Source organism: Leiobunum rupestre, chromosome 2 (genome assembly GCF_980474605.1).
Source record: "Leiobunum rupestre chromosome 2, qqLeiRupe1.1.hap1, whole genome shotgun sequence".
NCBI lineage: Eukaryota > Metazoa > Arthropoda > Arachnida > Opiliones > Sclerosomatidae > Leiobunum > Leiobunum rupestre.
The window spans coordinates 4,988,874-5,004,388 of NC_143385.1; the positions used below are offsets into that span (position 1 = coordinate 4,988,874).

At 35.8% G+C, this 15,515-nt stretch overlaps 1 protein-coding gene across 1 annotated transcript; it reads right to left on the minus strand.

Moving 5' to 3' along the window:
• Positions 1 to 430: 430 nt before the first annotated feature.
• On the minus strand, positions 431 to 11,815 carry LOC149955572 (scoloptoxin SSD14-like). The gene is made up of 10 exons (XM_090166694.1): positions 11,670 to 11,815; positions 11,548 to 11,604; positions 8,421 to 8,486; positions 8,262 to 8,359; positions 7,163 to 7,355; positions 6,029 to 6,476; positions 4,373 to 4,563; positions 2,553 to 2,793; positions 1,427 to 1,540; positions 431 to 580 (listed from the first exon to the last, which is right to left on the minus strand). Exons 1-10 carry the CDS (start codon positions 11,813 to 11,815, stop codon positions 431 to 433), a joined length of 1,704 nt encoding a protein of 567 aa, XP_090022820.1.
• Between the last annotated feature and the right edge of the window lie 3,700 nt (positions 11,816 to 15,515).

Sequence of the window (15,515 nt, forward strand, 5' to 3'; positions counted from 1 at the left end):
CTGCTGCGAGGACGCAAAAAATAAGACCGCCTCCTTTTTTCCTCCCCCCCCCTTAGCGTGACGGGGTTAGGGCCTCAACGTGTCCGTCGATAGTCTCGACATATTCATTCTCCCTGAGTATAAATAAATACATTCTTGGCTAAATCATCTTTTTCAAATATTTCATTGATATTTAATCACTCGCAACCATCCGTAAATTGAAGTTTACCTCTTTAGATAATTATTTTACTGCTAATGAAGATATTGATTTAACACTACTCGTTTTAGAGATAAAATAAAGATCTAGAAGCGATACTATTAAATTCTGACGTCACACGTTATAAGAAACCTATGGTGAGGAAAAGTAAATTCGGTAATCAAATCTTAAACCCTTGAAATAAATAAAAACCAGAATTTGACATTAAATTTATTATTAAAACAACCAATTATTTTAAAATCCAGCGATACTTCCTCCTTTCCGGTAATCAGAGTTCGCGTAGAGTCGGTCGTCATCTCCGCGTATCACGGCCTGGACGATGGCTCCTAATTCATCTAACTCTTTGATTTTGTGCCCTAGTTTTCTTAAACCTTCCAAAATGTCCTACATATAAAAACATTTCATTACTTATGTAATTAAGGCATTTCGTAATATGGGTGAAAATGGTAACGTAACTAGAGTTTATAAACCATGGATTAAAGGGATATCTATTATAATTCGATTAAAATTAACCGATAGATAACTAAAAAATAAATAATAATATAAATATATAATATATATAAATATATAATATAGGTATAAATTGAGTATTTTTGTGTCTATGTTTAGGAATGAATTGAATTGCTATACATGTAAAGGTTTAGTCGTATCTGTACCAATTTATAACGAAATCTCCCCGAACTGTAGTAAACTCGTTGGCGCATTCGAAATGGAATGACATTAATCGCGTTTGGAAAACTTATTCTTCCTTAATTTCTTATTTAAAAGATCGACATTCTGAAGGTCGAGAACAACAAGGTCTAGAGTGGAAGGAACATTTTCTACAACTGTCGTGATCAACTTGTTAATAGTATTTTTTTTCATAATAAGATTTTAGTATATTTTAGAAAAACATTTTGAAGGTCGAGATCACCTTGTTTATAATAGTTTTTATAGTAAGATTTTAGTTAATTTTAGATAAACATGGTGAAGGTCGTTATCGCGATTGCCATTTTCAAGGTCTAGATCACCATTTTAGAGTCGGGATTGCCATTTTGAAGGTCGTTATCGTCATTTTAAAGTCGCGATTGCCTATTTGAAGGTCTAGATCACCATTTTGAAGGTCTAGATCGCCCTTTTAAATGTCGAGAACACCATTGTGACGGTCATTATCGCCATTTTGAAGGTCAATATCGCCACCTCGGGCACCCCTGTTTTCTACGGAAAGGAGTAATATAATTAAAAAGGTACCTTTGAAAAATATTTTTCGTATGAGATGTAATTCGGGAACAGCTGGTGATGAATTCTTGGACTGTCAATTGCTTCTTTAATATTCATGCCAAAGAATATGGTTTTTAAAATAACCTGAAATGAAATGACATATAATTTAATAAAAGAGATAAAAAGTAAATAACTACATGTGCTTTTATAGCAATCTGCACATCTACTTCCGCCTGAAAAGTATTTCTAAATACGTAATATTGTATAATTTATATCCAAAACGTAGGCAAACACGGTATTAGCCTAGCTGATTATTTTTTTATTAGAATATGTGGAAGCACACCAGTCCTATTGGATCGAGATTCCAGGATGAAAAACCATGCCCTCCTTTCTTTCGGTAAGAAGAAAATACAATACAATCGTAGGCGGAGATTTTCTCCTGGGAATCATAAAACAAAGTCTATAATTGTGGCAGCATATCCCTGTTAACTTGAATATATTCTTGTTTATATGAATTATTTCCTAACATTTATAATATCATAAGTGGTATTACGCTAAGTACCCAAGACGCGCTGTTCTCTGGGACGTGTTCTCCCCCGTTTCGTGACGTCAGCACGTGAGGTGGTTCAGGGGGCCTTTGCGAAAAATCCTCAAGAGAATCGAAGAGAGAAAGATTTGAATTTTATTTCTGCTAGTGGCGCCCACTAGTGTGCCAAACGGGAACTAACGGGGCTTAGGAATCTCATTGGGTTAGGCCGTTTCTCTTGTATAGGACATTTTGGGGGAAAGAATAATCAAAACTATCCCCCTCGAGAATTGAGAGGAAACTCGAGATACCGTCGGTTTTTCCCCCTTCGGTTTTCTAGTAACCGAGCACTAAGGCGTAAGCCTACCGCGGCATTGGTTAGCATTCATTTGAGTAGTTGGTAGAGGTAGTACTATTTTAGAGATAAAGAGTTTGGCACACGGACAGGCATAACCCCCATAGAACCCGTTCGAACTTGGGTACTTAGAGTAATACCACTTGTGATAATATTGATAATTCTCGTCAACTGAATTTTTTCATTCTCTACAGTCCATTTTTATTTAACCGGCTTATTTCGAAAGAACGACTTTGTGTGCTAGAAGATGCTAAGGAAAGCTTCTAGGGAGTTACTTGAGCCACGGCGGTGGTAATCATGGTTCCACCTTCAGCTCCCGGAACTAGTTTCACATTGCCATTAGAGTCTACGAGTATTGATGGGCTCATGGAAGACTGCGGTCTTTTCCCCGGTGCAATGTAATTGGGACGTGACGGAGGCACGCCGTAAATGTTGATGATACGTGCCGAAGAGAAATCATCCATTTGATTATTAAGGATAATTCCTGTTTTCTTCGACAGCACTTTGCTTCCAAAACTTCAAGAAGGAAACCAAAATTAGATAATCTAACGGCATTTAATCTTTCACGATTTTTTCAATGTTAATTTTAGTTTTAATCCCAGATACATTGCCAGGTAGGGAGATTTTAAAACCTTTTCCCTTTAAGGGTTCAATAGAGTATTTTACCTCAACTCCCCAGAAGTAGTGGTCTAGTATTAAAGAGAAGGTAAATTCGGTAATTAGAAATACATTATGTTTTACTAAAGGCTACGCTTTTTTTGAAAAGGAAAACACTTTGGTTTTGTTTTGATGAATGTTATTATCTGGGATTATTTTGCGTGCACTTTGCCACGGAAGAATGTGCCCTCAGATGCATTTACATAACCTATATCGTACCTACAAGAGGGTGAGAGTTTGAACAGCTTAGAGCACAAAATATTTGGGTGGGTGATGCAAAAAAAACTGATCAATCATTTGCCCAAAAAAAAAACTTTCAAAGGACTAAGCGACTCCACAAATGTAATTTTTCCGAGTCACACCGGTATTTTGACACTGAGTATATGAAAACAAAGCTATGATAGTTTTGGACTACTTTTTGCTCTTGGGGAGTAAAATTAAAGATTTTACTCCTAGGATCACGCATCATGGTTCCGCCACTGACGGCTATGTCTATGAACTACTTGACTAATTAAATATGGTATGCTTTTGTTTCAGCACTTAATAAAATTATTCAACTCTTAGTTGTAGTGGTTCAGTAAGAACAGGATCAATTACTGTTAATTGTTTCCTAATTTAAATTTTCCAATAAATTATTTTATTTTTAATGCTAAAAGTTGTGCTATGTAGCAGTTCGACTAAAGAGCGTAGCACCTCGTGCGCTCCCTCGGGATGCTGCCCTCTTCCCTCATTTGATGACCCGTCGTGTGAACGTTTCCGTTTCTCTATTGAAATTCCAATCCACTTAAAGCTTTATTTTTGGGGGTCAAATTAATATTTTCGTTTTCGTTAGAGTCAGTGGCGGCGCCAGGAATTTTCGCGAGGGTAAGCAAACCAAATAAATGGGCCTCCGACCCGGGACCCCCCTTTTCTCAACGAAATGCTTCAATAAAATAAAGTAGTGATGTACATGACGAACAAAAACGTTTTAACAACAGTAAAACGAGTCAAAATATAACAGAACTGGTTTAATTTACTAGGAGATACCTTAAAAATTTCTAAATACATTATCGACAATCGTTTCATTGTTATTTATAAATAATTTTATCTCTTGGGACAATTTTGAGACCCTTTCTAGATCAATTTGGGGCCTCTTACAGGATGATTTTGGGGCCCCTCGAAATTTTAAGGTAGACAATGGCCTACCTGGTCTACCCCCTAGCGCCGCCACTGGTTAGAGTTTGATTCTCCTCGACAGGGAGATTTTGGATGCTGATCCAAGAGGTGTTGCTAAGTTTTTCTTTTTGAAGCTTTGTATATACCTAATGGCCTTTGTATAATATGTGCTAAAATTAACAATATAATTACGTTTTGAGAAAGCTTTGGCTAGATTGTTCAACGCGTGCTGCACTATCAGAATTAGACATGTTAAAAATAAGTGAAAAATATCAACACCCACTATGCGTTAATTGAACTTGTGACTGACACGGCATCTCCATTCGGGGCAATGATGGCCAAGTGAGACGTCCCGCTGTCATCGTCCAAGTACGTTCGCACGCCGTAATAAGACGGATCGTCACTGGTCCCGTTGTTCATAAGCCTCTGAGATATGTAGTTAGCGTATTCCTTTGAAGTTAAGTCATCAAAAGCCTGCGTAATTTGAATATCATTGAGTGTCTCAGGTAAGCTATTTCAGAATGCTCATCGGCTTATCATAATAAGCATCATCGATTAAGTAATCGATCGTAAACAAAAATTAATTCTGACCTTCAAAATGTCGATCTTGTGTTTTATAACACAAATAAATTTTTATCTTGACCTTCAAAAGTTTTAATACACAAATAAATATAAAATTTTTAAATGTTTACCGAATTATACCCAGAAAACGTTGATCTTTAAAATTGGAAACTAGAACCCGACTTTAAATCGTGATTTGTTCTTAGCATTTTGTGCTACAGGTATGGCTGGTGGACAAATATGGTTTTTAAACACACGGATTTGTGTGCACTGACCCCCGTACATTGTAGCCGATGCCGCCGTAAACCACATTACTCTCATATAATTAGGTTAAGAAGGGCCTGGGATATCTTAACCGAAAGGAAATATCATGTCCTCGGTAGTGTGCTATGAATTTTGAAGATCGGGGGCCCAAAATTTGGTCAATCGGGGCCCACAAGTTGGTAATTTCCCATTTTAGTGCTTTTTGGCGATATCTGACTTTAAATCTACATATTCTTTTAAATTAAGAGCGACTTGGTTGAACATTATATGTTCAGTTAGTACTGATCTATTCTGAAGTACGTTTTCGGTCACATTTAGAAATTTTAATTTTAAGTGAGATCTCTGGCAAATTCACGGGACTCAAAAACCCGCGTACGCAATATTGTGATATTTAAATTTCGTACCAATTGATCTAACTCCTAAAAACATTTGCGTTTCAATTCCTTATTTCCAAAATCAGGTAACTCGAAAAATTTGGTTTGTCTAAAAATTAATTTAATTAAATGGATTCGCGTTTCGCTACCTTATTTCCAAAACCAGGTTACCCAAAAAAAATAATTTTTCGATAAAATTAATTTAAATTCAAGGTGTTTGTGTTTCACTACCGCATTTCCAAAACCAGGTAACTCGGAAAATATCAGATAAAATTCCCCTTGGGTTTTTTATGTTAATGTACTACAAGATGGCTGGAAAATTGTTCAAATTTAAATTTAATATTTAATATATATTAATACATCGAGGGATTGTGTGTACCTAAAAGTCTATTTACATAGACACACGTGGCGACCAACACGAGAAGCTCTTCCTTTTGAAACACCGAAAGCAACTTCAGTTAAAGATCTTCATAGGTTGTCCGCTACGTTACTCTATATAAAATGAGCAGGCGAACTAAGGCAACTCTCTGACCGTAGGATTTAAACAAGTGTTGATACTTATCTATCGGAAAGGGGTCGCTGAAATGGTAACATAACAACATATTTTAATAGCAGTACAAATTTCTTTATAATGGTATTCTCAGTTTTCTTAATCGTAATTTAATCATTTTAAGTTGAATGGTGCTATAATTGAGCCATATAAATTACATTATTAAAGGGTTGGAATAACCGTGGCTCACCTGATATGAAACGTCACTAAAGAACAAATCTCCGAGGTCCATCCTTCTGGCGTACGCGAATTTGAAAGTTTCAACCATTCGATGAGCGGTCAGAATTGTGGCGTTGAGATTAGATACAGATTGGGGACTTAGATTGTAGTTTTGCATGACATTTAGTATAAACGACAGTATGGCCCCACTTCCAGGCGGTGGCACGCTGTAAAGCTTGTATTCGGAGCCAATATTGGCCACCGTGGCTTCCCTCCACAATGGCAAGTAACTCCTTAAGTCTTCGGATGAAATAATTCCGCCCGCTTCTTGGATATCGTTCGCTAAGTCATCGGCCATTTCTTTGTACCAAGCTTGTGGATCACTTGCTATTTTTTGCAGTGTTTCGAATAACATATCATTCTTCATTATTTCACCTTCTTTATAATACTGATTAGTGACTGGATTAGTCAATAGCTCTCTGAAAAGGATTTGATTTTATTGATTTCAATTTTCCAAAAGCATTGGAATCATAAACTCTATTGATTTTGGTTTCGCATGAGGTTTCATTATAGAAATATCAAAATAAATAAATCAGCTAGGCTAATACCCAAGCCACGACCTTAGGCCTAAGTCATCAAGCGACTTTTAAAGCCATTATTTCAGGTGGATGGGTTAAAATGCGTAGGAGGGTGGTGGCAAGCCCTGCATGCCACGCGAGCCAACAGCTCCCTACAATAACTATTAACGTTAATGTACGAAAATCTCTACCAGACGTTTTTAATAAGCTACGTTTCCGATATATCTGCCTATGCTAGGCCAATGTCATTTTACGGCACGTTTGCTTTTAAAAATGTGTTCACGAGAACCTTTTCTTACATACTGCAATTATAAATCCGCGAATTCACATGCAATTGTCCAATTTCTCACGGTCTTCAGGACATTTTACAAAGGCATCTTTTAAAGATGTGTAGCACGAGAAAAACATTGTTACCTCTACTTATAAGAAACTATAACAAACGTTTCTTGGGCTCTAGCTTGGTCTTGATAAAAAATATTTCAAATTAATTAAATTCTCATCAACGATTAACCTTATCTTTCTTATAGCATAAGGGAATTAAAATCCTCCAGAGTTACACTCAAAAACAGTTAAGTGAAAAAACGTACCTTAAGTACTCAATATATTTCGAGCTGTTCGTAGTTTTTTCAATTGTTTGAGCTAAATGAGCAGTGACTGTAAATCCGTGTCTGCTAAAGTTCAGGGCGCCCTTGAACAACTCTGACCAATCAAGTTTGCCGTATGCCTCGTAAGCTTCCAGATATCCCGGAATCGAAGATGGAATAGCAATCGATAACCCACCTAGATGTATACATTATAATTATACATAAAAATTAATGATATTTAAAATTTTAACTTCGAGGCGATCTGGGTCGCAATTTTTATCAGACCTGGTGTTGTTTAAATAAAATATCTAAATATGTAGAGAAAAATTTCAAATGATAAGTAATTTACCATAAGTAACATAATAAAAATAAGTAATACGGTTAAGTATAGGGTGTCGTGGAGCAGTTGCGTAATCTTTAGTTTCGGAAAAGGAACACAGCTTAATTTTTCTTCTTAGCAGAATTACTGCTTAGTTAGAGTGAGGGCGATGACAATTTTTTTTATCGAAACAGAAATGGCATTGAACTGTATGCGTTTTGATTCCAGTCCAAATTTGGGCATTGGATACAGGCATTCGATGAAGGATTATAAAGGGCAGAGTTGGGCAAAACTCGGAGTGAATATATGCGAGTGATTTTCCCCCAAACCTTTCTCACTCTGCTCGCGAGAAAAGAGTGAAGGTGGTCAAGGTCAGCTCTTTTACTCTTATCGATTTTCCAGACTATTAAAAGAAGGCGGGAAATTTAAATTTAAATTAATGACTTTACTGGAGTGCGTGGTGCCATCTATTAACGGGAAGGGAGGCTAAAATATACATTTAGGAACGAATTCAAATTTCCCGACTTAAATTTCTAGTTTCCCGCAAAAAATAAGAGTGAAATTAGTGACCTGGACTAATCTATTTCTTTGATGAAGTGAACTCGTCGAGTTTCGAAAAGCGAATGTGGGAAGGAGTGAAGTTTTTATTTGGTTCCACTCACTCTTGAGGGAGAGTGAATCTCTAAAAATCACTAGCGATTTTGCCCATGTCTGATGGTGGGTTCAACCACGTTTCAAAACTTACTAATTATATTAGTTAAACGGTAAATGTTTGTTTTATACCTATTGTACTCTTATTGGGATCACCTCCAAACATATCTTCAGTGGCTCCAGATGGCGCTGTCTCCCTGGCGTCCAGCACCCTCACTCTTTGTCTAGACCTATCGGAGAGTCAAATTTAAAAGCAATGTACAAATAAGTACTTTTTTTGAACAGACTTACCGATCGTAAATAATCATGAAGAAACCACCGCCAATGCCCATGCTTTGAGGTGTTACCACGCCCATGCTATTCAAGGAAACAATTCATAAAAAAAAACTAAAAATATAAAAGTAGTATTGAAATTTCAAATGGTTGTTAGGTTATTTCCAGAGGTGTACCAATACCATTTTCTGGGGAGAGAATCGTATAACAAATGTTTTTGTCTAGTCACGTCAAATACTAAATCGAATATTTCAATCATCGATTTGTTTGGTGGAACGTATAAAATACCAAATGGTATTGGATGTATTTGGTTTAAAAGTTTACTTTGCTGGTGTAAGAAATTTTAAAACACGCCAAGGAGCAATAATTTAGCGACTTAAAGACCTATTTCCTTAAGCTACTTTGAAAAATTCGCCAAGTTTGATTTTTCAACTGAAATAGCTTAATAACATGCTAAATGAAATACTTAGTCTTGTCTTAAAAAAGCTTTTCATGTTTTTTACTTATTTTTCGCAGTTTAAACTTTAACAAAATTTTTTAATTAAAGATGCCCAGAGAGGGTGATAAATAGATTCGTCGGCCTTATAATGAATACACTGTGACTAATGACCTACGAATAACCACACTTCCTTAACACTTCTTATCTTGTTATTAAACTTTAATTAATGTTATTTTATTATTTTATTTTTTCCGTAAATACCTAGAAAAATAATTTATACAATGACAAATGTGTGGCAAATTGTAAAGTAATATAAGATCCAGTTGAGCTCAACATAATTTAGTCAGAAATCACGCTTATATTTGCAATGCGGCAGACTCCGGCAGTGTGTATAATAATAAAATTTGTTAAACGTTTTATTTTCGCTTAAATTCCATTATTGATCGCAATGGCGGAAGTCTAAGTTTAACAATTGGGAATGTGTGTAATTTATTACGGACATCGTAGCGATAATTTTTCAAAGGCGACGACAAAGTCAATGGAAACCATTTAAATCCTGTCAGGTGGGGAAGTAACAAGTCATTTAACCATATAAATATAGGTCCCGGGAAGAAAAGATGAAGACCAAATAGTAGCAAACAAACAAATTCTGTACCGTCCGAAACTCAACATAAGCGTGTTTTTGTCAAGGTCCAAGTAAAGATAGCCCATACCACATACACAAAGGCCCTTCTAATTCTAGGAAAGGTATCTTCATAGAAAGTTAAAATACCATGCCCTCGATAGAACGAAATGTATTTTGGAGATCCGGGTCTCAAAAGTTGGTAATTAAACATAGCGCTTTTTGGCGATATGCGACTTTAAATTAAGAGCGACTTTGTTGAATATTATATTTTCACTTAGTACTGATCATTTCTGAAGTCATTTTTGGTCGCTTTAAGAAATTATAATTTTAATACGTCGGGATATATGGATGAAAAGTTTCTATTAATCAATATTTATAGTTTAAGCAAGACAATGCGAGCTAGGTTAGCCTTTCTGACAGAAGAGCACGACTCATTTGTCTTAGTGAGGAAACAAAAATCGTAACGGCCACTGATACAGCTATTTGCGACCAAAAAAAACATTCGCTCTTGCCTCTACAAAATGAAACCAAGCCAAGAAACATAGATATGAACATAATTCATTTCATAATTAATTGGACGAACCTTTACGCCGAACGTTTTACGGAAAGGGGAAGACAATTTCCGAATTTTCCCCTTCCGACGGCAGCTGGCGCTAAAGCAGCTAACCAATGAGAAATGTACACAAGAAAATGAACAACTTTTGACGGGTTGCGTTCTCCTTGTGTGGGTTCGGGGTTTGTTGCTCCTCCGTAGCAGTAGCAAATCGAAGCTGTAGTTTTATTGCTAAAGTAGAAGGAACTGAATTGGAGGGATTCGGTTTACTTTTAGAAGTTTTCAAGCCCAAGATTTTTAATCATAATTTAAGTATTATTATCGTAATAATTTTTTGCGCGCTTGCTTTTCGATGCGTGAGACATGACGTTTTTCTGCGCGAGGAACCTTCGGTTTGATATCATTATTCTAATACGAAAGCCATGTGTATGCTTATTTCAATTACTACTGCGTAGGATTTTTTCCTGGGTGTTAAATCAACCTGATTTTAATCCCAGATGTAAAGAAATGTATTACAGACAATTAGCCAATGATACGCTTCGCATTTTCTGACGTCACGGGTGCCGAACATAATTTTAGAAATGTGGAAATTCGCCGAAAAACTCGATTTCCACAATTTTCTGTACTTGCTATAAAATGTTTGCTCTTTCTAATAAATTATTAATTATCAAAAGCTAAAATTTCGTGCAACCAACGTTTTTAGTTCCTTAGTCGATGGATGATATTAAAATGTTTTGTAAATTTTCCTTTCAAATGCAAAATTTTTGTTAAAATATAAATTTCCATAACTTTTTCTGACCTTTGCATTGACGAGTTAAATTATTTTTAACTAAATTAGGTGTTAGGAAGTTAAATGTTAAATCGATGATAAACTAGAAATATGCTTTTGTATATGGTGTATGTTAGACACAAGCCTTGTTTATTGAATATAAGGCACAATACCCTAAACAACGCACATCGCAACTACACCGATTTTAATTTTTATAGTAGTTAAGATGGACAAAACTAAATTAAAAACTGAAAATAATTTTGAATGAAAGGGCTAAATATTGAATTTAACATGTCCTTAAGTGATTTTCGTTTTAAAATCAAACTTGCCCAATTTTTTTATAGGTCGAAACTGCAGCAATAAATATACCGTTATTATTAAACCTGTTTTGTAAACTATTTGACAAGCTAAATATTTCCTAAAAAATTTCAAATATTCGACTATTTGGTGAACATAGACCAATAATTTTCAAGGTCTCGACCAATTGAATAGGCAATTTATTTTTAGATACAGTTATTTGGCTTAACCAAATATTTTGCACACTTCTAGATATTTCGAATTAAGTTTCATAGACAAACAAAAAGTGCGGTGGGAAAATCTAAGTGGCATGATCTAGTTAACAGAAAATGCACTTGAGCCGTGACCGTATAGCACCAAAGATACAGCTTCAGGGTCACGGTGCAGTTGTATAAGTTTCTGCCACCTAGTTTCCCCCACGTCACGTTTGCTACCCTTTAATGAAGATACATTAATATTTACCAGAGTAATGTTGCAATTGCCGAATCGACCGCAGACCCATTCTTTTTTAATACATCTCTTCAGAGTAAAAAACAAATGTTGAGTTTAAAAATAGAAAGCTTTAACTGGATGCGCACACTTACGTTCCGACTTCGGCGCAATGGGCAGAGTCAGTAGCCACGGCAGCGACCGAGTATTTGCCTAGAATGGAAGCAGACGGATGAGCATTGCTACGTAATTGAAGGATTCCCAGGGCAACTAATAACACCCAATCGAAGGTGACGTTCATTATTAAGGTTATTTCTTTTTCCGTCGGCCGTACCGCGTACTGAAGTAAAATAATAATTTTAAAATAACTGAAGTATTTTTGTTGTGAATCTCTTCTCGTGTCAAAGTGATACGGATAAAAGGAGCCAAATAATCATGGCTTGAGAGCAATCGAACAAATAAAATGCTTCTCTCTATCGACTCTTCAATTATTTCAAAATATTTCTACGGTGAGTAGAAATATTTCAAGGGGAAAATTTATCAATTCACTTTTCTTAGTTACATTACTTCATTTTAATCTTAATAGGAATGCAGCTCATTCTCTTTATTTTAAATCAGAAAAGATTAGCTTCTAGCTTAAACCTTCAATTTGCATTCTTTTGATTAGACAAAGTAAATGCAATTATTAATATTAAACACAGTTATTTATATTTAGAAGTAGAAAAAAGTAACATAATAACAATTAGTATGATAATTAGTAAAACGTATCACTGAACCTGATTTTCAAAGTCATTTCGCAATCAAAGTTAAGTTCTGCACAGATCCCCCTACTTTCTAAATAATTGAAATTTACTGCAACCAAGGGAGATAATATAGTACTCAGTCCAGTTTCAAGTTCAAGTCGGACCTGGATGAAAATTCCTTGAGTATTAGCTAGCTGATTATTATTATTAATTAACAAAAAAAAAATAGGAAGTGTCATATTTATTGTAATAATGATAGTTATGAAAGTGGTACGATAATTATTGTAAGAATATAAATAATGGTTTCACCGATTAACGTGCCTAATCCTGGCACCTTTTGATGGAACGTGTGAACGACATACCATAGAGAAATTATGTAATAGGATTCGTTATTTCCGTTGTTTTGACCTTGGCTTAAATGGGAAGGGTATTTCTGTACGTTAGCCGCCATGAGTCAAGTCAAGCAGTGCCTTAAGATTTATCGCTTACAATCGCGAGACAAGGAGACTAGAAATCGACTGCAGCTTCAACTAAATGAACCGAAATTTGATGTTCAACTAAGTACTCGAAATAGTAAATTCCTTTTTTCAAAGAGGAACATTGAACTTGATTGCAATTAAGGAGGTATTTTAATCAAATACGTAGATTTCTTTATCTTGTCCACCAAATTACATGGTTCTACCCCTACGGACCTTTAATGGTTTTCGTGCAATAATTTCCCCACTCACCGTGCATTTTCAGCCGAAGAGGTGACTCATTTTATTTGATTTCGGTTATAAAATAAACGCAACCTAATTTTCAAAACTATGGAAACCGTGTTGGAAAATGTTTTGTCTGGTGTGAATTCGCCTTTACTATAAAGAAATTCCGAATTAAACTTTTTTTAAAGGGACACTATGTAAATTAAATTTTATGTAAAGTTCCACCAGCGCTACGGAAGTAGGGCAGGATTAATACCCGAATATGATTTGTCAGATCTGCTTTCTCGAGGTGCGAATGCTCAGATTTGTTTTAAACGCGGTTATTAAACATATAAATGGTATTACATTAAATAATTATTTAAAGTATTATGTCGACAGAAAACAATACCTCTACTTGGAATGATTATTGCAGCAGATTTTCGCCTCGATGTTTTTGGACGTCGCTCTGTTAACGTAACAAACAACTACATGAGAAAGGAGCGCGCAGAAGGGATTTTTTCTCTCGTAGGCGGGCCCAAAGCCGTCAGAGTTATCTTACTTTAAGCGATACGGCAGGATAAGCATTCCAAGTAGAGGTATGGATTCTTGATGTCGATTATTGACCAAGAATTAAATGAGATTTAGCTTGAGATATTATTTTCAGAACTTTTTCAATGGTGTATTAGAATTTTCCAAAGATCTATTCACATTTAATAATAATCAGTTAGGCTAATACCCAAGGCACTACCTTAGGCCAAAGTCATAAAGCGACTTATAATGCCTTTAAACAGGTGGCCGGCGTAGGAGGGCGGTGGCCAGCCCTTCATGCCACGCGAGCCAACAGCTTCCTACACTCACTATTACCGTTTCCTTTGATATACGGTTTACCGATTCCAGAATCTTATATAAAATACAATGAATAGAATGTTTCAACAAACACTAATGTTAGAACTGTTTCTTGTATGTTTTATACTTTTAAGAAATTTAAAGAAAATTATTATCGTAGCAAAGTGTGACTAATTTTATTCGATTGTGCATGCAAATAAAACATCAAATTAATAATAACAGACATATATTAGAACTTTTTCTGTATTATCAAGAATGTATTTATTGATATTAAAGGACAGTGTCTTCGCGATCACCATGTTCCAACTTGACCTCGGCACGAGAGGGGAAAGGAAAATGTCACCAGCGTACGCTTCAATCGCATTGGAAAACGTGGTGGTTCCTTCTAACTTCACTTTTCGTATATACTATTCTCCAACACACTCCCCCCTTTTCAGCTTTCCGTTGCTATGTAGTTTTTTACTTGAAGATCTCTTTGATCCGAGATTCGCATCTTTTTATTTGTTCGAAAACCTATTGGTACGAGTTATTTGTAAGTTTTTTAATTTCTTCAAATTTGTTTAGGGTTTAGCTATTTTATCCCTTTTAATTATGAACTAATCTACTTATTCGCGTATTTTATCATCCTTTTTTTAATAAATAATCAGCTAGGCTAATACCCAAGGCACCACCTTAGGCCTAAGTCATCATGCGACTTTATAGCCCTTAATTCAGGTGGCCGGGTTACAATGCGTAGGAGGGTGGTGGCAAGCCCTGCATGCCACGAGATCGAGCCAACAGCTCCCTACACTAACTATTACCGTTAACCTAGACAAGTTTTTATGGAAGGGGAAACCGAAGAACTCGGGGGAAAACCCCTTAAACCAGTGGGGAGAGAACTTGCAAACTCAACGCGGAAGGAGTTGTTCCGAGTTTTCACCCAGTGCCACAAGCTGGGATCGAACCCGCCTCCTCTTGCTGCGAGGCGAAAGTGCTAACCACTCCGCCACCCCACCTATTACTCCGCCACCCCACCTATTTGCACAGTCCATTGGTGGTTTCTTCTAACGTAAGTCTTAGCAAACCGTGCTGATTTGTAGCAACGATAAATTTAGTATCATCTTAGTCATTCTCTTATTAGGCTCATGCAGTGCAAAATGAATAACGATTAATGAGATCGTAGAAGGTCTATCAATCAATTGGTTTTTCCAAAATATCTTACATGGTTGTGCTATTTACCATGTAAAACTGAGATTACCATCTTCGTGTTTCGCAATTGAGCTATCTGCCTTTAAAATAAGAAGTGTGTTTTTCCAAACTATAATATCTCTGTTGAACTGAAATGTAGAATATCGAATAACAGTCATTAAGTTTATATCTGTGGAGCGATTGAAAAACATTATGCTTGCTGGGAAACAAACATTTAGAGGAACGCCCTTAATTAAACGATTGCGAAATGGTTTTTGCTCGTCACAGAAACTTTGCATTGTAAGGTATAGAAAGCTTATTTACCCGCTTTTATACCCTAAAATGGCAGCGTATTTTCACACGCAAAATTAATTTTAAGATCTCCAATTATTTGATTTATTTATAAAATATGGCAAGAAGGGAATAAATAGTTATATAAAAAATTTTAACGCTACGTGATGTAAAATATTAAAACGTATATTTACGAGCTACAGCGTGGGTTTTAATTATTTCTGATTGTTAATATATCTAAAGCCATCATAAATAGTTTTAAAACCACGGTCTT